The sequence below is a fragment of the Pygocentrus nattereri genome, chromosome 16 (assembly GCF_015220715.1).
Source record: "Pygocentrus nattereri isolate fPygNat1 chromosome 16, fPygNat1.pri, whole genome shotgun sequence".
NCBI classification, from domain to species: Eukaryota; Metazoa; Chordata; class Actinopteri; order Characiformes; family Serrasalmidae; genus Pygocentrus; species Pygocentrus nattereri.
The window spans coordinates 33,065,207-33,086,907 of record NC_051226.1 but is presented as its reverse complement, the minus strand read 5'-3'; the positions used below and the strand labels follow the sequence as shown (position 1 = coordinate 33,086,907).

Here is a 21,701-nt window from a genome sequence, read left to right as displayed (position 1 = left end):
TAATAAAGTGGCCAGTGAGTGGAAGCACAAGGCAGGTGTTTCTAATAAAGTGGCCAGTGAGTGGAAGCACAAGGTGGGTGTTTCTAATAAAGTGGTCAGTAAGTTGAAGCACAAGGTGGGTGTTTCTAATAAAGTGGCCAGTGACTGGAAGCACAAGGCAGGTGTTTCTAATAAAGTGGCCAGTGAGTGGAAGCACAAGGCAGGTGTTTCTAATAAAGTGGCCAGTGAGTGGAAGCACAAGGTGGGTGTTTCTAATAAAGTGGTCAGTAAGTTGAAGCAAAAGGTGGGTGTTTCTAATAAAGTAGCCAGTGACTGGAAGCACAAGGCAGGTGTTTCTAATAAAGTGGCCAGTGACTGGAAGCACAAGGCGGGTGTTTCTAATAAAGTGGCCAGTGAGTTGAAGCACAAGGTGGGTGTTTCTAATAAAGTGGCCAGTGAGTGGAAGCACAAGGTGGGTGTTTCTAACAAAGTGGCCAGTGAGTAGAAATACAAGGTGGGTGTTTCTAATAAAGTGGCCAGTTAGTGGAAGCACAAGGTGGGTGTTTCTAATAAAGTGGCCAGTGAGTGGAAGCACAAGGTGGGTGTTTCTAATAAAGTGGCCAGTTAGTGGAAGCGTTCAGTGAGTGCAGCTGGCAGTGTTTGTGAGTTTGTGTCTTCCATGCTGGATATGCTGCAAATTGCCACCAATTTTAAAGCGACCACCAGATGGCAGTATTGACTAGAGGTCCACAGCGCCATCTCTAAATTTGGTCACTGGTCTGTTAATGTTATTTTTGAGTTGATATATTTGACAACAGCATGTTATTTTTTTCATTTAAAGCTGCTGCAGCTACTTTTATTGGAGGAAAAACTGCACCTGTATAACAAACAGATCCTAACAGAGAAGCTGCAGCAGAATATAGAAAAATATTTGGTGCATTCCAAGCACCAAAACTTCCCATTTAATGGCACAAACTTAGCTCATATTCTCTGAAGTTGGATGCCTACCAACATCACACAACTGCTGAGTTTCATTTTCCGCGTGAATGTATTATTTTAGTTTTGTGTGAGATGAAGAAGTGAAACACAGAAGATGAATTCAACCACTTCCTTTGCTTCAGCACATTTGCATTACAGTGTTCAAAGATAAAACCAGGCCAAAAGCCAATTTTACTAGTTTTTTTAGCCTTATATCAAGTGTAGTTGATCAGCCAAGATGCGCTTGTTGTCTGAAGTTTGCATCTTTGCTTAACTCTGGAATTACGAGGCTAACGTAGTAATGTTGTATTAGCCAATTAGCCTGGTGCTAACTACATGGCTAATCATCACATACTTGGCTCAAACCGTGTTGATTATGTGGGTTCTGACTCTGTATGATGTTGGGCCTCATTCTCCAGTGTCCTCGTAAGTTTGTTCTTCAATGTGCTCTTGAGAAAAGTCTTCGTCAGATACATGTTGTGTTCGTAAAGCGCAGAACTCTCCTCACCTTTGTGTTCTTTAGTACGTGTAGATGCTGTTTTTGGAGGTTGGAGGTTGATGGTGTAATTTTGAATGTGGTCAGTTCATATGCACCACAGGTTGGTTGTCAGAGGAGAAAGGAATTTTGGAGTAAGATGGATGAAGTGGTAGATGATGTACCTAGAGAGGAGAGATTGGTAGAGAGCAGGTGGAAGAGAATCTGGAGAGGTGGAGGTTTGCACTGGAGAAGAGAGGAATGAAGGTCAGTAGAGATAAGACGGAATACATGTGTGTGAATGAGAGGGAGGCAGGTGGAAAGGTGAAGATGCAAGGAGTAGAGGTCGTAAAGGTGGATGACTTCAAATATCTTGGGTCAACCATCCAGAGCAATGGACAGTGTAGAAAACAGGTGAAGAAGAGGGTGCAGGCAGGATGGAGTGGGTGGAGACGGGTGTCTGGGCTGATGTGTGACGGAAGGATAGCAGCAAGAGTGAAAGGGAAGGTTTACAAGACAGTAGTGCGTCCTGCTATGATGTACGGTTTGGAGACTGTGGCTCTGTCTAAAAGACAGGAGGCTGAGCTGGAGGTGGCGGAGATGAAGATGCTGAGATTTTCGTTGGGAGTGACAAGGATGGACAAGATTAGAAATGAGCAGATCAGAGGGACAGTGAAGGTGGAGCAGTTTGGAGATAAAGCCAGAGAGGCCAGGTTGAGATGGTTTGGGGAGGAATAGTGGATATATTGGTCAAAGAATGTTGGAGATGGAGCTGCCGGGTAGAAGGAGAAGAGGAGGCAGTAGATAGGGCAAGATGGAGGCAGATGATCCGCTGTGGCGACCCCTAAAGGGAACAACCCGAAAGAAGAAAATGAAATAAGTCTGGGGTTAAAGTTTAAGGTAGTTAAAGAGGCAGGAAAAGCACTAAAGTATGCAGGGCAGTGGGCCTCGAGGAACAAGGTGGAGAAACATTGTTCTAGTATTCCCACTTTATGGAGCCATTCAGACAATTTTACATGGTTAATAACACAAAGTCAAACTCTATGAGAAACTGTTGTATATAAACATAAATGTAGACAAACGTATGGAACAAATTCAGGTTTTAAGGTGTTTGCTACAGCTTTTTACTACACACTTTAAAATGATGGTTCTTTAAGGGTTCTTCAGTAAATAAAATGATTTCTTATAGAACCATGAACACTCAAAGAACATCGAATGATCGAAGGGTTCTTTGCATCATGAAAGGGTTCTTCAAATTGCTGAAAATGTAGATCATTCTGGATCTTAACTCTATTAGAACTTCATTCTGGACATTAATTTTATAGAGCTTCATTCTGGGTGTTAGTTTCGTAGAACTTTATTCTGGGTTATAATTTTGTAGAACTGCATTCTGGATGTTAATTTTTAAAGAACTTCATTCTGGATCTTAATTTTATTAGAACTTCGTTCTGGACATTAATTTTATAGAAATTCATTCTGGATGATAATTTATAGAATTGCTTTCTACATGTTAATTTTGAAAGAACTTCATTCTGGATCTTAATTTAATTAGAAATTCATTCTGAATGTTACTTTGATAGAACTTCATTCTGTATTATAATTTTGTATAATTGCATTCTGGATGTTCATTTTTAAAGAACTTCATTCTGGATCTTAATTTTATTAAAACTTAATTCTGGGTTTTACTTTTATAGAATTTAATTCTGGATGTTACTTATATATGACTTAATTCTGGGTGTTAGTTTTTAAAGAACTTCATTCTGGGTCTTAATTATATTAGAACTTCATTCTGGATGTTAATTTTTAAAGAACTTCATTCTGGCTGTTAATTTTATAGAACTTCATTCTGGATTTTAATTCTATTAGAACTTCTTTCTGGCTGTTAATTTTATAGCACTTCATTCTGGATCTTAATTCTATTAGAACTTCATTCTGGGTGTTAGTTTTGTAGAACTTCTTTCTGGATATCAATTTATTATTTCTGGGAAATGATTTGACATTTTTCTGCAACTCATTCTGGACCCTACATTTTTGTTTACCTACTAACTTGTTGAGATGTATGAAGTTGTGAAGTACCCTGCATAATATTAGCCAAATGTTAAACATGCTTGTACACCAAAATTGCTTTCTTATTGTTGAAAAGAGTGATTCCAGACTTTGAAGGATTCTGTAAACAACAACTCAAGCTCACCGAAGCCATCGATCCACCAGCTGCTTACTTCACCGACACATTTCCCACCTCGTCATCCGACACTGCAGATATATTAATGCTTTACTCAGGTTTCAGTTAATTAGTTGGTTTTAAAGGCCTCCACTGTCTCTTGTTTACAAAGCCCTTTGTAAAGTGTTTCAGTCCAGCGAGACACAAGCCGGGCAGTCAGTGGGGAAAACAAAAGAGCCAAGCTGGAGCTTTTTGTCCGGGGAGGGGGGGGGTCGGAGGGGTCTTCCTCAGGAACTGCATTCCGTTGGCTGCTGTTCCATAGCAACACATTCCACCTATGACAAAAAGGCTGGAATAAGCTTTTCAGACAGGGACGCAGAGCAGAAAGCAACGGCAGGATCAAGGGCGTGACGGGGGGGGGGTGTTGGAAGGAGGGGTGGAGGATCCGAAATCACCAGGCAGATTTCGGGAGAAGCAACAAGCTAGCCTACCTCCTTTTTGATTCTTCTCAAGAGGGCCCACATTTAAATAAATGATGAAAGACGTGCCACAGCATCAACACTTGCAATGGATCGGCAAACAGAAACGCAGCACTGACTCTGGAAAACGGCTTGTTTTCAAGGAAGGCCTTTTTAAATTGTTCAGCTAATGTTAGCAAGTCACATTCACAAACTCTGAATTGTGCTTGTTTGAGCTGAAACAGTCCGTCGCAGCTAAATATGAACCATGTTCATGAGGGAGTCAATTTGAGATGACTTTGAGGCAAATTTGTGATGCCTGGAGCAGTTAGCAGCATGGCAACAGGTGAGCTTACATTGAGCTTACATTGATTGCTAGCTACATTAGCTTCATAGCTTGGAATTTGGGGAAGCTGTGTAAATTTGCTTTGGCCTCAACTTCCATAGAAGCTTGAAATATATACCTACATTTAGAGTCAGTTTTTCATTCAACCTAATGAGAAACTGTAGAACAGACTCAGTTTATATCACAATACCTAAATTTAGGGCCGGTTATTCATTCAGTCTAATGAGAAACTGTAGAACAGACTCGGTTTATATCACAATACCTACATTTAGGGCCGGTTATTCATTCAGTCTAATGAGAAACTGTAGAACAGACTCGGTTTATATCAAAATACCTACATTTAGAGTCGGTTATTCATTTAGTCTAATGAGAAACTGTAGAACAGACTCGGTTTATATCACAATACCTACATTTAGAGTCGGTTATTCATTCAGCCTAATGAGAAACTGTAGAACAGACTCAGTTTATATCACAATACCTACATTTAGAGCCGGTTATTCATTCAGCCTAATGAGAAACTGTAGAACGGACTCGGTTTATATCACAATACCTACATTTAGAGTCGGTTATTCATTCAGCCTAATGAGAAACTGTAGAACAGACTCAGTTTATATCACAATACCTACATTTAGAGCCGGTTATTCATTCAGCCTAATGAGAAACTGTAGAACGGACTCGGTTTATATCACAATATCTACATTTAGATTTACACCTACATGTGATATACCTCAGGGTGGCACTGTACCAGACTGGTTCACCCAGTTGGTCCTTCATAGTCTAGAAACTGCAACTCTGTCCGGATTCCTCTGAAAAACTTTACAATTAATTCTGAAAACTCCCAAGAGTTTGCTGTAAAGAGTGATTGTTTCCAGTTTCTCACACCGAAGACCAAAGAGGAGATGAGGAAGATCTGTTAATGAGGAAGAGCGCAGAACCACACCAGGCTTTACAGATGATAAACAGTTTGTTGCTCCTTAAAGCATCAGCATCGCTATGGCGAGTGAGATAGCAGCCAGCCAACATGAGACCCCCCAAATAGCAGAGGACATTTCACACACTGATCAAGTGATTTTTGCTTTGTTGCAAATCCTTTCACACATGTATGGAAGGTTGGAAGATAACCAGGAATGAGTAAACATAGTCTTTCTGTTTGCTTTTCCCATGAAGGGACTTGTTTTTTTTCTTCACCTTGACATAACCTGGAAAAGAAGCTGTTCTGAAAACAAAAAGATCCTTCAGAATGAGTGAAAACATATTTACAGTTTATTGGTAGATGAAGACGGAGTGGTCAGTACACAGTACACGGCAGGTTAATACAGGACGTTAAGATTCGGAGAGTTTCTGTAAAGTTACACCATCATTATATCTTGGCATCGAGCAATGAGCAAACTGTTCTTTTATTTTATTTTCCTTGCAGTCGGTGGCCTTGTTTGCGGCCGTTGTGCAGAAGCCTCACAGTTTTGCGGTGCTTAAGCATGCACAGGCAATGCCGCTCCAGATACGAGACCAAAACAAACAAACAAAAAAACAAATACACAAATAAACAAATAAAGGCATTCCAGTGACCAGAGCAGATGGGCTCAGATAAACCATAAACCAATAGCCTTTAAGACCTGCTTGACCCACCATTTCGTCACAGTTTATGTACAAGTTTTTCACTTCAAAACAAGAAAGCAAAAAAGATTTTTTTCTGTGAAATTCCAGTTTCACACCATCTCTTCTCAGAGATTTACTTTGTACATTTATAGCAGGGTTTCTTGCTCCCTCACTTCACTCGTCCCCGCAGAGAACAAAAGGCTGACGAAAGAACAATCAATAATTAATATTTCCAAAAGTAACAGTAATCGCATTTTGCGACCTGTCCAGGGTGTATCCTGCCTTCCGCCTGATGACCGCTGGGATAGGCTCCAGCACAGCCACCCCAGCCCCCCCAAACCCACCCCCAGACCCTGAGGGAGAAGCGGCTTAGAAAATGTGTGTGTGGTTAAACAGCTCAAGTTAAAAAATATAACGTAGCCAGTTTCCTCTCTTTCAATAAATAGCCAATCAGCCAAGACATGTTTGGAGACATTTCTTTGGAGGCTTACACGCCATTGATCAGCATGGCACTAACTGCATCATCACACACTTGCCTCAGACCGTGTAGAGCTGTTAAGCAATCTCAAACAGACTCACTAGCCATGTTTACATGCAGCCTGATAATCCTACTAGTAATCCGACTACTAGCTCAATCGGAATAGAATTCGTCAATGTAAACACCTCGATCATATAAGACTAGTCTGATTGAGGCCATTCAGAAAACAATTTCTATCCGACTGAACGAGCTGGGAAATCCTATTAATAATCCATTAAATAGAAGAAGAATAGCAGTTTAAACACCTGTACATTTGATTACATTCCCAATTCGGAAAGTTTAAGCATGTTCTGTACATTTGCGGCATAGTAAAAATTTTAAGTGTATGTAAACAGAGGTTTTCGTCAGAATGTTAAGCAGAGTGAGAATAACCACCTGGTCTTAGTCTGAAATTGGAATGCATTTTATCGGATTGGAGAAAATCTTTGGCCACTGTATGACACTGGGATCTATTTGCCTTGTGCTAAAACTAAACAAGAAAGCATCAGACAGCAAACATAACTTGGCTGATTGTCTACATGCGGGTTAAGGGGTGGAAACTGTACATTTGCCTTTTCAAGGGTTTATAGCAGGTCATTTTCAAACAAACTTGAAAACCAGTGCCGTTAATGAAGCCCATATGTGCCTCTGACCTAAAAGGCAGACGAGATGTTCTCCTGGTTTTTACTGTGCTGGTTTTTATGAGGAGAATCAACCGCGTGTCCGGCTGTGTTTACAGTCTCCGATATCCCCTCTCCTTCTCTCTCTCTCTCTCTATCTATCGCCTTTCTCCCTCCCCTCTCTCTCTGCATTGTGGCAGTGTTTTGCTGAGTCAGCGTGTGGGCTGGATGTTTACTGGATGACCCATAAGGTTTTCTCCGGGGCTCCACGGAGGCTGTCCACTGTTAAATGGTCTGGGAAGAAACCGTCCCTCAAGGCAGATCATGCCAGTGTCCACTTTCCCTCTCTGCTTTCAAAACAGGACCAGAGGGTCACTCTGACATGGCCGTCCGTGCGACCTACTACCTTGCCAAGCTTTTTTCCAGCCCTAATCTAACACACTGCGATTAATTAAAGACTTCAAGAACGCAACATCAGAACCAGGTGTGCCGGATCAGGGTCAGATTGGACCACCAGGAGCAGGATTCCTGGTCCAAAACACTGGACGGTTTCACAGTTTCCTTTCAAAGCTTCAAAGGAGGGGTGAATGGTTTGGACTGATTCATGCAACATCATGCTGGCTAGAAGTCTAATCTGCTGACGGCTCAAGCCAAACAATGAATAAATAGTTCCCACAACATCCCGCAAGTGTAGCTTCAATGCAGAATATGTGAATTGCTGAGGAAACAGGCTAAATAAGGGAAGCCCTTTGGAAGATCCCTGTATTGTCTAATCAAGAGACAATAGCAGAATACAGAAATCAAAAGGGTCAGTGATGAAAACCCAGCAGTTCTATGCTAGTAACAAACTTCCTTTTTCCCTTAGCTGGGGTAAAAAGAAAGAAAAAGAAGCTGTAGAGCGAGAGAGTTTCAGATTCTTTGAGTTTGTTCATTGCTTTTGTTGAAATAAAGAATAAATAAGATACAGATACAGATGCAGATGCGAGTCCTTGAGTCTCTGAGTCCCAGTTCCTCAGTGAGGGTGTGCTTTGTTTTGATACTCCACTCCAATACAGGAGGGTCATTTTCCAAAGCAGACAACTGTTGGAAGCAGCAAGTGTTCAAACAGGAAAATACGGAAGTTGGATGGCAGTTTTAACAGATTTGTTGGCAGTTGGTGTCACATTTTCTGTTGTTTCCAGGAAGTATTAGAACGTCTGTACCAGTGGTTCTCAGACCAGATCTCAAAGATCCATAGATGGTACACATTCTTGTTTCATACACATAAAGATGGACCATCAGGGATTCCCTGAGGCCTGGTTTGAGAAACTCTGGTCTATACAATACGATACACAGCACAAAGCAGTGGTCCCCAGTCTTTCACTTGGCGATCTACTTTCCTGATCTTGGACATGACTATAGAAAGGTAGATCTCCAGGAAGAGGTATAGTGACCACTAACACATTGTTTCCACAGATGTAATACTTGCAAGTGCATCCCACACAGAGTCCTCAGTGTGATGCCTTAATTGAATACAGCAGTTCAGCAGTGTGACACAGGGACATGGGATGTGCAGTGGAGAAATACTGGCAGCACAGCCAGTCCTCCAGTTCGGCGTTCCTTTCGGGCTCCAGTGAGCGCTCTGCAAACTTCATCATCAGCAGAGCTCTCTTCACATCCAGCCAGTTTAGGAGGCCGTCGTGCCTGGGCTGTTCCAAGTTTCCAGTTCCGATCCCAGACATGCCTCCAATCCCAGGCCGTCCCATCTGCTGCTCCATGAGCTCCTTTCTCGGGCCCCACAATAAGCTCTGCAACCCCCGCTTGGCTTCCTGAATGTGGATGCGCTTGATGGGGTCAGGCTGGAGTAGCAGTCGGGCGAGGCGCTGGAGTCCAGCTGAGTAGATGGAGACAGCAGGAATGGGTGGCAGGTCCTCAGCTCGGTATTCCTGCTCACGGAGTGCAGGTGTCACCTCGAATGGATTGGGCTGGTGGAGCAGCTCGTAGATCAGGATGCCTGTCTGGAACTCGTCAAACTTGCGGTACTGTGCTGCAGAGACAATCTCCGGCGCCAGGCGAGCGTGGTCCCGGGGGGCAGAGTCTTCGGCACCGGTGCCACCACGTTGCTTGGCTTTGGAGAAGTTGCTGATGAGCAGGCGGGGCAGGTGCTGCTGCTGGGGATCAGCAGAGGAGGGAGATTCTGGGGCTTGCAGGGGCCGCCGGTGAGGCACCAGCAGAAGGTTCTCCAGGCAGAGATCACGGTGAATCACGCCGTGCGTCTTAAGGTGCTCCAGGCCATTACACAGCTGCAGGAGCAGGAAGCACACGCGTCGTTCATACACCTCCGGCTGCGCCCGGTGGAACGACGCCCATTCCTTTACAAAGTCAGCCGCACTCTGCCGGGGCACCTCTCGGGTGATGACCACCACCCGCTCCTGCTCAGGGGGGCCAGAGGCTTTGGGGTCCTCACCAGGCAGCATGCTTTGGGGAACGCAGGCGATGAAGTGACCGCAGTCCTGCTGCAGGTTGAAGTGCGGGGGGATGTTCTGCTGGACGGACAGTCCGTAAAGATGAGCCTGCTTAGCGTCAGCTGTCTGGCCTTTACAGATCTACAAAGAGGGAGAGAGAACAGAGCAAGAGAATCACAGATTAGTGCTAGTTTTCCTATTAGACTGGCAGGATGAACGTTCATGTTTGAGGTATGTTTTCCAACCTTGTCTTCGGAGTCTCAGAGTAGACATACTGCAAAATATTTTCGCAGTAAATACTGATGCTGTAAATATGCATCAATGCATCTCAAATCTTCTCTAGGAGGCAGTTCAACAGTTCAACTAACGATCCTTTTGGGAAACTGGCTGGTGCTCAATTTTTTGGCCAAAATAAAATCCTCAGGCTATTTTTAAACTTCATTTTTGTTGTCAATACTGTGCAAGTAGTATAGCCACCCCCCCAGGTACATATACAGCAACCCATGCCAAAAAAACCAAAAAACAAAGTAAGACAATAAATAGAAAGAGTACTAGGTTTATTTTTAAAAATTTCTAAAATGATCAGTGATTACCTAACCACAGATTTACACCCCTATTTACACTCCTATTGCCTTATTTCATCATATTCGGACCTGTTAATTGCAAATATTGATCACAACGATAATTTGTGCATGAACAGTGGGTTGTTTCTTGCTGTCAGTGAACACAGAGCATGCACTGGGAAAGTAAAGTGGATTTTGTGTTATGGAACTACAGTAGAGCTGCAGGGTTTGGCTACAGTAGCTGATTAATCAGTACTCAGTGTTTTAGGGCTGTGTCTGCATGTGATGTAGTGACTTTACAAGCTTGTGGAAATGACTGTACTGTAGTACAGTTCAGGCTGCGTGACTGCTGTTAGATCAGTATTAGAGAGCCAGTGGCCAAATCCTGTCCGCCTCATGCAATCTCTCCACATGCTGATGATGCTGCAGAATACATAATTGCCCTGCCTGCTGGACTGCCCCACACACACACACACACACACACACACACACACACACACACACACACACACAGAGGACTGACCAACAGATTTACACACATTCATGCAGACAGGCACCGTTTATTCTGTGTTCGAACCATAATTAAATGGTCACGGTGTAAACAAGGAGTGGTTTGGTATGCAACACTGTTCTGGAAAACCGTACCGAGTCAGAGTTGTTCACAGTGGTGGTGATAGGAACCAGACGTCCGCCTCTAAAAGCTCCTCACAGAAAGTTCCTACATGAAATGCTTATGAATTCACTGCCTGATGACTGAGACGCTGTTTTACAACAGTTTTGAGAATATTTTGGTTGAGGGATACACGCAGGGCGCTGTGAGGCAAAATAGTCCCCAAAGAAAACGGATTATTTCCTATTTTCCACTATTTTCCCTTCATCAACATTCCTCATAAACTCAGACGACTCGTGTAGGTTCACTGGTGGTTCTAGATAGTAAATAAAATGTCTATATGCGTGGTGTAGTCATGGAGACCCATGCTTCCCATCACCACCACTGTAAAGACATTTGAACCATTTCACACCAAACCACCCTGAATCACTATGTTTACATCTCACACACCCAAATAATTCCCTTTTCAGCACACACTTAAAAGAAGATTCCTGAAGAGCTCTTTAGTAAAGAAAGTAGTTCTATATAGAACCATACACACTCAAAGAACCCTCTGCATGATTAAATGGTTCTTTGCATGGTAAAAGGGTTCTTCAGACTGACTGACAATGTCCTGCAGATGATTTTATATAGATTCTTTTGGAAAATGGTTCTATTAAACCATCATCTATCAGATAGGGTTCTTCTTATGTGACAAACTTGAAATCATAAATCGAAGAGCTCTTTATATATATACATATATATATAATATATCTTATTAATATACCACGTCTTCAATCTCCCCAAGTTCAGCCACGTCACCCCACTGCTGCGCTCTCTTCACTGGCTTCCTGTAGCTTCAGTGGCACCAGATTTAAAACCCTAATGCTTGCCTACAAAACCAAAAATGGACCAGCCCCTACCTACTTGAGGGCATTGGTGAAACCTGGAACTGTACCACGAGCCTTTCGAGCCTCGACTACAGCTCGGCTTGACCCGCCATCGTTTAAGGCGCGTGGAAGACAAGCATCAAGACTGTTCTCTGTACTGGAACCCAAGTGGTGGGACGAACTCCCACTGGCTGTCCGAACAGCGGAGTCTCTTGCGGAACTTCAAACGCAGACTGAAGACACGTCTCTTTACACAGCACTTAAATAAGCACTGAATTAAGTAATGATTGTAATGTACTGAACTGCACTTGTTTATTGTATTATATTGTATTGTATTGTATTATATTGTATTGTACTGTATTCTAGTGTATTGTATTGTATTGAAGTGTATTCTAGTGTATTGTATTGAAGTGTATTGTAGTGTATTGTATTGTATTGTAGTGTATTGTAGTGTATTGTATTGTAGTGTATTGTAGTGTATTATATTGTATTGAAGTGTATTCTAGTGTATTGTATTGAAGTGTATTGTAGTGTAGTGTATTGTATTGTAGTGTATTGTATTGTAGTGTATTGTATTGTAGTGTATTGAAGTGTATTGTATTGAAGTGTATTGTATTATATTGTATTGAAGTGTATTGTATTGTATTGTATTGAAGTGTATTGTATTATATTGTATTGAAGTGTATTGTAGTGTATTGTATTGAAGTGTATTGTAGTGTATTGTATTATATTGTATTGAAGTGTATTGTAGTGTATTGTATTGTAGTGTATTTTAGTGTATTGTAGTGTATTTTAGTGTATTGTATTGTAGTGTATTGTAGTGTATTGAAGTGTATTGTAGTGTATTGTATTGAAGTGTATTGTAGTGTATTGTATTGAAGTGTATTGAAGTGTATTGTAGTGTATTGTATTATATTGTATTGTAGTGTATTGTAGTGTAGTGTATTGTAGTGTATTGTAGTGTATTGTATTGAAGTGTATTGTAGTGTATTGTATTATATTGTATTGTAGTGTATTGTAGTGTAGTGTATTGTAGTGTAGTGTAGTGTATTGCACAGAGCTCTGTGTTTAACTCCATTCCTTTTCTTTGGGTATCAACAGTGACTTTGTTTCTAGCAGTATCTGAGCTCAGGACCGGCTTTCTCTCTAACCTATGGGTATCCAGCAAAGATACTTTCTCTAGATGGAAAAAGCTCTTCTTGTAAGTCGCTCTGGATAAGAGCGTCTGCTAAATGCTGTAAATGTAAACGTGAATGTAAAGGTATGCGTATTCCTGAATCAGGATGTTTCGGCATATTGCAGCTGCCACATCTTTCACTGGATAAACCCGACTGCAGCCAATTCATAGCCAAAACTTCCCTCTGGGCTATAAATAACCCCGACACAAGGACAGTGCACACCCAGACATCCACAGCAGGGCTGTAAGATGGAATCAGAGTCTCTTGGTTTGTTTGTCAAACATTTCAACATCCGAAAAGATAAGAACAGAGTTCGAAAAGCTTCAGTTCCTATGTGGATTCTTACCTGCCAGCTCCTTGTTATAATCAGTATAAGCTAATTTCGGTCTCGTAGTTCTAATGCTGATTAATGCTGGACTGGCAAAGACGTTCCACTGCAGTTCTATAAGATACTCGGTACCACTGATGTTTGAAACTCACTCAATAACAACTGTTGGAATGTAAATAAAGTCATTCGGAGTGGTTTGGTGGGAAATGCTTCATTGTGGAGATTGGTTTCTTCACAGTCACAAATATAGGCATTTCGTTTAGTAACCAAAACCAGAAGTGAACCTGCACGTGTCTTCGGAGTTTTAAATGGAAATAGAAAAGTATCTGAAAAACATGTTTTCTGGGGGATTCTTTTGCCATACAATCAACCCTTCCGCAATGAACACACTTAAAAAAGAAAATTTAGGCCGAGAGCTCACATGAAGACTATCGTAAAACAGTGAGTGTGTTTATACGCACTCAACAATCCAATCATAATTTCTGCACTTAACTGATTATTAAATTTGTCATGTAAATATCATACTCCAAATTGAGGTCTAGAACTGATTGAGATTGTCTAGAAATCTGATGAAGAAATCTGATAAATCTGACTACTGAGCTCAAATCCAGCCTCTTTCTCAGTGCATGTGAACTCTTACTCTGATTTCTTTCTTTCTATCAGTCAGCGCATGTGTGAAAACAGACCGCGGCACCAGAAACAAGCATGCAGCGTTTAACGCAACACCTGCAAGACGCAACCCTGAAACTGACTACAGGCTCGATGAAATTAAGGATTTAAACACTTTAAACATTCAAAATATTTTCATCTTCTATATGATGTATGTTCGTATCTTCCACTGAAGTGATTCAATGTTTAAAAAAAAAAAAAAAAAAAGCAACTCATGACGTTTTACATTCCATTTACATCAGGTCTTTTCTGTGAGTTTATTGGCTGGTTGTAAAGCAGAGATCTGATTACACAGAGTTTTCCCCTTATCTGATTACTCAAGAGCACGAAAACACACTGAACCAGTTGCTGACACAATCTGATTTTTTTTGCAGTTATCAGATTAAGAGCATTTAAACATACTTACTATCTCAGTCATCAGGCAGTGAATTCATAACCATTTCACATTGTAACTTTCTGTGAGGGAGATTTTAGAGGTGGACGTCTGGTTCCTATCACCAACACTGTAAACAACTCTGATTCAGCAAGTTTCTTTAGTACACTAGTTTCACGCCAAACCACTCTGAATGCGTAATTTAGGGGTTAAGGTGTCAGAAATTTGAAACAATTCTGTGGAATTCCCCTTCAACTGTTCTTTCGCATTTCTACTCAAGCTATCTTTTGAAAAAGTACTTTTAAATTTTACGGTGGTCATTGCTTCTTCCCATTTGTGTATTAATGCCCCCTGAATTTCAGTAACTCAGGCAAGACATGGTCTTCTGCTCACCTTCACTGCATACATGTTGCTGGCATCGGAGGCACAGGAGGCCGAGTAGTAGACTGCGTCCCCTGCCAGGCAGCTGGCCTTATTGCAGGTCAGTTTGAAGAGTGACCAGTTGCTCTCATCAAAGCGCAGCGGGTCCTTCTGGCTCCGGGTGAAATGTTCTTCACACTTCAGCGCCAGTCGTCGCAGCGACTCCGCATACAGGCCGCCCAGCTTGGAGTAGACACACTCCCGGCTGTCCATGTTGCTCAGCAGGGTGTGGAGCTGCAGGGTGGAACCCATGGGGTTCGTGCCGGACGGCGTGCCATGGGTCGCACCATGGGACTGCGCCAGGGTGCTTAGCTGCGGAGAGGAGCAGGAAGTCACGCTTCCCCGGCTGTGGCCCCCTAGACGCCCCTGGCCCTTGGCCTGACGCTGGCTGCCATCCAGCAAGTCACTGGAGGACGAAACGGGCCGTGGCTCCACAGGACTGGACGGCTGAAGTCCTGCAGCGTCACCACCGCTCACATTGCTCTCTGAGCCTCCAAAAGGCAGCCGTGGACGAGCGCGGGCCACTGCCTTGACCCCGGAGTCCCCCGGAGCCGACACAGTGCGGTTGACCAGCTTCTTTTCTGGCAGTGGTGGAGGATGAAGCTGCCGGCCCAGACTGTTGCTAGGAAATGGGTCAGGCCGTGGGGAACTGGGGGAGGACGCCAAGGGACTACTGGGAAATGGAGATGGGCAAGAGCGGAGCGTCGAGTCCTGACCAGCTGAAAGGAAAAAAGAGAGAGAAAGAATTCTATTATAACGTAAAATGTACATTTTACACGTGCATTTGTGCATTTATGTATATACATATATAAACATGTTGACTATCTCTAAGAAATCTAATTTCCTTTTGGGATCAATAAAATAAATATTTTATTTTGCAACACAGTAAAACAGAAATTTAAAATATATAAACAGAAATGTTGCTTACAACCTTTTCTGAGAGGCAAAAATGGTGTCGAATGTAGTTTTACGTCCAAAAGTCATTTGTCTCAAACATGTGTCTTTTACGCTTCTGTTAAGTGATAAATTTGCTAAAATCAGTTTTAACTGAGAAGCTGCAGAACCTCTCCACTTGTAGGCCGAGACCGTGGCGTCGCCTGAATCAGACGGCTGAGCGAAGAGCTCATGGAAAGCTAATCTCCATGCTAGGTTAATGGCTGACAGCTAACCCCAAGAGACTGGCTTTTCCTTCCACTCTCTTTTCTTCGTTAACTCTCTATAGTCTGACTGAGCAGAAACTGCAGCCACTACATGAAAAGTAAAGAACGTGTTACCTACGTTTATTCTACATGATATACTAGTACAACGATAATGATAAAACTATTAATACTTTAAGAAGATTTTCAACCAGTATAGTGTCCCCTATTGGACACCAACCACTAGAACATCACTTGTAAAACTGAAATTTCAGCCAACCAATCAGTTTTTAGTATCTGGCCAGTATTTAAAAACAGCTCCCAGCAGCATGTTTGGTCACTAAGAGAGCATAAACAGCACTGCTTAATCAGATTTAGTGAAACTTTGAATAAAAAAAAATGTATACATGATAGTAATTGTTGCATAATTGCATATAGTTTCTGGTAGTGTTTTTTAAAATGTGGCTGTACTTTTTAGATGAAAATTGTATTGAACTGTGTATTGTGAAAATTTCGCCCAGCTCTAACTGTAACTACAGTCACGACAACACAGCTTAGTGAACTGAACTTGAAAATGACAGAGGGAGAGAGGGAGAGAGAGAGAGAGAGAGAGAGAGAGAGAGAGAGAGAGAGAGAGAGAGAGAGAGAGAGAGAGAGAGAGAGAGAGAGAGAGAGAGAGAGAGAGAGACAGGGTGAGTCAGAGAAAGCGAGATGGAGTGGGGGCACTTTAAAGAGTTTTATTTGATGATACATTATCGGAAGGGTGCCAAAATCAACGTGCGAACAAGTGAGCACAAGCGCAATCCATTCCTATACGGTTCAGTCAATGGCAAATTAGATTCCCTAACATCACAGCATCGATATCACAGATGAAGATTCTTTCCTGGAAACAAAGCAGCTCCATTCATTGTACACGTTCCCACCTTCCATCCTCTCCCTCTCTCTGGAATGTCAGAGAGGAAAATAAAGACCTGTCTCCAGGAAACACAGATGAACTGATAACGGAGTTATGATGGCTAATCGCAGCCACAGCTCAACACGCCTCAAATTCCTCACTCGTGTACATTCATTATTGCCACTTTATCAATAACAGAGCAGCGATACGAGGCTAGAGAGGTTCAGACGGATGATTAGAGCAGAGACAGACTGCCTGCCTCCTGGTGTGGGCGAGTTACTGTTTAACAGACAGAGAGAGAGAGAGAGAGAGAGAGACAGAGAGAGAGAGAGAGAGAGAGAGAGAGAGAGAGAGAGAGAGAGAGAGAGAGAGAGAGAGAGAGAGAGAGAGAGAGACGGTGTGTGTCGAGGGAAGTTAGCGTTTGTGCCAACAGTCACACACTCCAGTGTGTGTGTTTCCATGCTGCCTGATCCAAACCAACATAACAATGAAGACCTATTCACTCAGTCTGGACAGAAAAAGAGGCACGTCGAGTTTTGAAATCGAACATGTATTTAGGGCCTTTTTACTGTCACGCGGCTTCTGTACTGGAGGTACTCCTTTCAGGGTTGCGCTGCTTCCTCTAAAATCACAAAAATAAAAAGTGGCGGTAGCCCTCGCAGCAGAGCACGGATGATTATACGCTGACTATAGCATCAACATACACTATATTGCCCAAAGTATTCACTCGACAAGTACCGTCTCCTGGCAACTGCCAAACCCAGACTCGTCCATCAGATTGCCAGACAGAGAAGCGTGATTGGTCACTCCAGAGAACACGTCTCCACCGCTCTAGAGTCCAGTGGCGGCGCTTTACACCACTGCATTCCACGCTTTGCATTGCGCTTGGTGATGTAAGGCTTGGATGCAGCTGCTCGGCCATGGAAACCCATTCCATGAAGCTCTCTACGCTGTTCTTGAGCTGATCTATAGGCCACATGAAGTTTGGAGGTCTGGAGCGATTGTCTCTGCAGAAAGTTGGTGACCTCTTTGCACTATGTACCTCAGCATCCGCTGACCCCGCTCTGTTGTTTTACGTGGCCGACCACTTCGTGGCTGTCATTCCCAATCGCTTCCACTTTGTTATAATCCCACTGACAGTTGACTGTGGAATATTTAGTAGTGAGGAAATTTCACGACTGGACTTGTTACACAGGTGCCGTACAATAACGGTTCCACACTGGAACGCACTGAGCTCCTGAGAGCGACCCATTCTTTCACTAATGTCTGTAGAAGCAGTCTGCAGGCCTAGGGGCTTGGATTATACACCTGTGGCCATGGAAGTGAATGGAACACCTGAATTCAATGATTTGGATGGGTGCAGATGTCTTTTCACTAGAATGGGGTGAACCGAATGCAAATCAAGATGGCGGAACAACAGCGATGGTAGCACTCGTAGCAGAGCATATTAGTGGACTATACGCCAATTATAGCAACACGACAAATATATAGAAATATATGATGAGCCAAAGCTGAAAGGCTGGAAAATGTTGGTGAGCAAGTTACAGTAACTGTATACAACAAGCCCACAAAAGAGCCATGAATTATTAGCCTCCCTATTAGCTTTCCTATTCACTTTCGCATTCGCTTCCTGACGTCAAGCTACAGCAACGCTCCGAATTTAAAAATGTGGAGATGAAAGAAAACAATGTTCCAGAGCTGAAAGGCTGGAAAATGTTGGTTGAGTATGTTACAGTAACTGTATACAACAAGCCCACAAAAGAGCCATGAATTATTAGCCTCCCTATTAGCTTTCCTATTCACTTTCGCATTCGCTTCCTGACGTCAAGCTACAGCAACGCTCCGAATTTAAAAATGTGGAGATGAAAGAAAACAATGTTCCAGAGCTGAAAGGCTGGAAAATGTTGGTTGAGTATGTTACAGTAACTGTATATAATTGGTTTTTATGGCTGTCAAGACCACAAAGAGCTGTGAACTATTAGCTTCCCAATGAACCTCCATATTAGCTTTCATATCAGCTGCCCTCCCTCCAAGATTTTGAGATTCTTGGGCTTTAGAAGAGCCTTCGTAAACGGACACCTCTAATTCGTCGCTAGGATGGAAACTATAAAGATAGCCTAATGTGCTGGTTGCTAGTTTTGCAAATAATGCGTAGAAAAAACGTTTGGTTTAGTTGGTTAGCTAGTTAACAGGGAAGCTATTAGTATACAAGCTAGCACCACTGCATGCCTGTTCCAAACGTTCTACTGCAATGTATCTGATATTATCCCTCAGTTGGAGCAGTAATCTACTGTTAACGCTAATCACAGTGAGGTTACAGTGTCGTTTTGCTGGAAACGTCAAAAATCACAGCGGCACATTATTGCAGTCACAACCCAGGGGCTGCTGGGAAACTCGTAACAGTTCTGAATGGAGTGTGGTTTCATTCACTACACTATCCTTCAGGCAGACAGAGAGAGAGAGAGAGAGAGAGAGAGAGAGAGAGAGAGACAGACAGAGAGAGCTTTAATTAAGAGGTGGGGACACAGATTAGTGGCTTCTTTGGGGAATAAGAACATCGGAACGACTCCCTGTGATAAACGACTAAAACACCCTTATTTCCTCTCATTATCCCTTCTTTATCTCCTTCTCTCTGTCCATCATTATCCTTTCTTTATCTCCCTCTCTCCATCATTATCCCTCCTCTTTCCCTGGAAAACCACGCTTACGTGCAGTTATGGGACACCAACCAGTCTTTAAGTAAGACCCGGCGTGAGCTGACGCTGAATGAATGCCTTTCATAAAAAGTCGAATCGCGTCTTCGTTCACTGTTTAAGGAGAGTTAGAACGTGGCTGGTACACCAAAGGTCTTGAGTTCCAGGCCTGGGGGGGGTGGCGACTAGCAGAGCTGAATGATTTCACTGCTGTAACATCGAGCAATTAAGGTGCATCAGGTGTGTTTAAGCAAGAAATTCACCAAACGGTGCCCTCCAGGACCCAAGCTCGAGACCCTGGCATCACACCGATCCATCTTAACGGGGAACAATTTCCCAAGATTTCCACATAAGCAATCGGTTAAGATGTAAACCGAGTCGTTCAGAGTGGTTTGGTGTGAAACGCTCAGAATTGGTGGTGATAGGAACCAGACATCCACCTCTAAAAGCTCCCTCACAGAACATGACTACATGAAATGGTTATGAACTCGCTGCCTGATGACAGACACAGTTTTAAGACCATTTTGAGAACTCCATTCATGGTGGAGGGATACATATCATGCAGGGCGTTGTGAGGCAAAATAGTTCCCATCATCAGCATTCCATATAAACTCAGAAGACTCGTGTAGGTTCACTAGTGGTTCTGGATAGTAAATAAAATGGCTATATTTGTGTTGTAGTCATGGCGACCCCTGGTTCCCATCACAACCACTGTAAAGACATCCGAACCATTTCACACCAAACCATCTCTGAATCTCTGTTTACATCCCACACACTCAAATGGGAAAAATCGGTGGAATGACATTTAGCTCTTACTAATGTTTGAGACTTTCATAATAAGTGTGATTATATTGCCAAATATTAATGACATCCAGGTTTTCCATTGGCCAAGAAATCCTGTTACAACCCAAAAAGCTCGCAAAGTCCTGTGTAGCCCAACGTCCTGTAAACATATGAAATATTAACAGAGTGCGTGAGTGGCAAAGCACATTTCTGACGATCTGACGGTAAATAATTCCACTGGGAGAAAAACACAGAAATGTGGACTGAAATGCTCTCTGCTTCCCCACAACCGTGTCCGGGAGTAGTTCGGGTTTGCCGCTTGTGCCGCGTCGTTGCAGTTTTAAACTGCAGAAGCAGGATGGAGGCACAGCGCATATCAAACAGCATTAGAGTCGACAGTGAGACTGCAGTTAGCATCATACCGGTAGCATAGCTAACGCTAATGTGTACTGTTAGAACCTCATATTGAGCGTTTATTGCAAGACAATGAGTGGATTTAGCAAAATATATAGCAGAATTATGAATACCTAACACTAAAACGAAGAGATAGATTATCATTTATATTTACATTTTATGGCTGACGTTCTTATCCAGAGCGACTTACAATTTGATCATTTTACACAGGTAGGCCAAGGTGGTGTTAGGAGTCTTGCCCAAGGTATTGGTATAGTGTAGGGATAATCGTCATGTTGCTTCAGCATTTCAACCAATGAAGTACGGCATCTGAAATTTTGCATGTTTGATGAATACTACCGTATTAGGATGCATTATTCTCGCATACTACACAGTACGGAAGTACGCCATTATGGACGCAGCCCAAGGATTGAAAGAGAGGTGATTGAGTGTATTGTGGGAGATGTAGTTCAGTGGATTATGGGAAACATGGTGCAGCTGACTGTGGGACAGGTGATCTGTTGGATTGTGGGAGATGTGGTTGAATGGACTGTTGGAAATGTATTTTAGTGGATTGTGGGACAGGTGATCCAAGGTATAGTGGGAGATGTAGTTCGGTGGACTGTGGGAGATGTAGTTCGGTGGACTGGACTGTGGGAGATATGGTGCAGTGGATTGTGGGAGATGTAGTCCAATGGACTGTTATAGACACGTAGACTGTTGTAGTATGTAGATGTAGTCCACTCACCAGAGTCGGACAGTGCCTGCAGGCTGTCGGTTGAGGCCGTGTTGCTGTGGATTCCTCGTAGGGAGTGAGGCAGAGACTCTACTGACCCCTGCTGGCTGAGACGGTCCAGCTCCATACTGCTCGCACTCAGCTTACCACACACCCTGCAAAAAAACAGCAAGATATTTAATAAAAGATTCTACGTGTTGAACTCGCAAAAATCTGCGCAAATTTTATATCAATTAAAGCTGACTGTTTATGTCTTGCAGTGTAATGAACACAATTAACCAACACGTTTGTGCATGTGAACACTCAGCAAAGGCAGACAGACGCTAAAATGTAAAAACTGACCTACAGAATAAACAAAAAATCTTATCTCTCCCTTGTTGTCTCTGGACCGACTCGCCCCAACACACCCTCATACCAACTCAACAGGTCAATAAACACCTTCAGTCTCTCTCGCTCTCTCTCTCTCTCGCTCGCCCTCTGT

The 21,701-nt window shown here is 42.9% G+C and overlaps 1 protein-coding gene across 1 annotated transcript in view; it reads right to left on the bottom strand.

Moving 5' to 3' along the window:
* Positions 1-5,638: 5,638 nt before the first annotated feature.
* Positions 5,639-21,701, bottom strand: part of prag1 (PEAK1 related, kinase-activating pseudokinase 1) — a 47,660-nt gene continuing 31,597 nt past the window's right edge. Inside the window, exons 4-6 of the mRNA XM_017721057.2 lie at positions 21,233-21,375; positions 14,558-15,303; positions 5,639-9,715 (exon numbers count right to left, since the gene is read on the bottom strand). Of these exons, the coding sequence (XP_017576546.1) occupies positions 8,621-9,715; positions 14,558-15,303; positions 21,233-21,375 (1,984 nt within the window). The 3' untranslated portion in view covers positions 5,639-8,620. The remainder of the gene's footprint in view (positions 9,716-14,557; positions 15,304-21,232; positions 21,376-21,701) is intronic.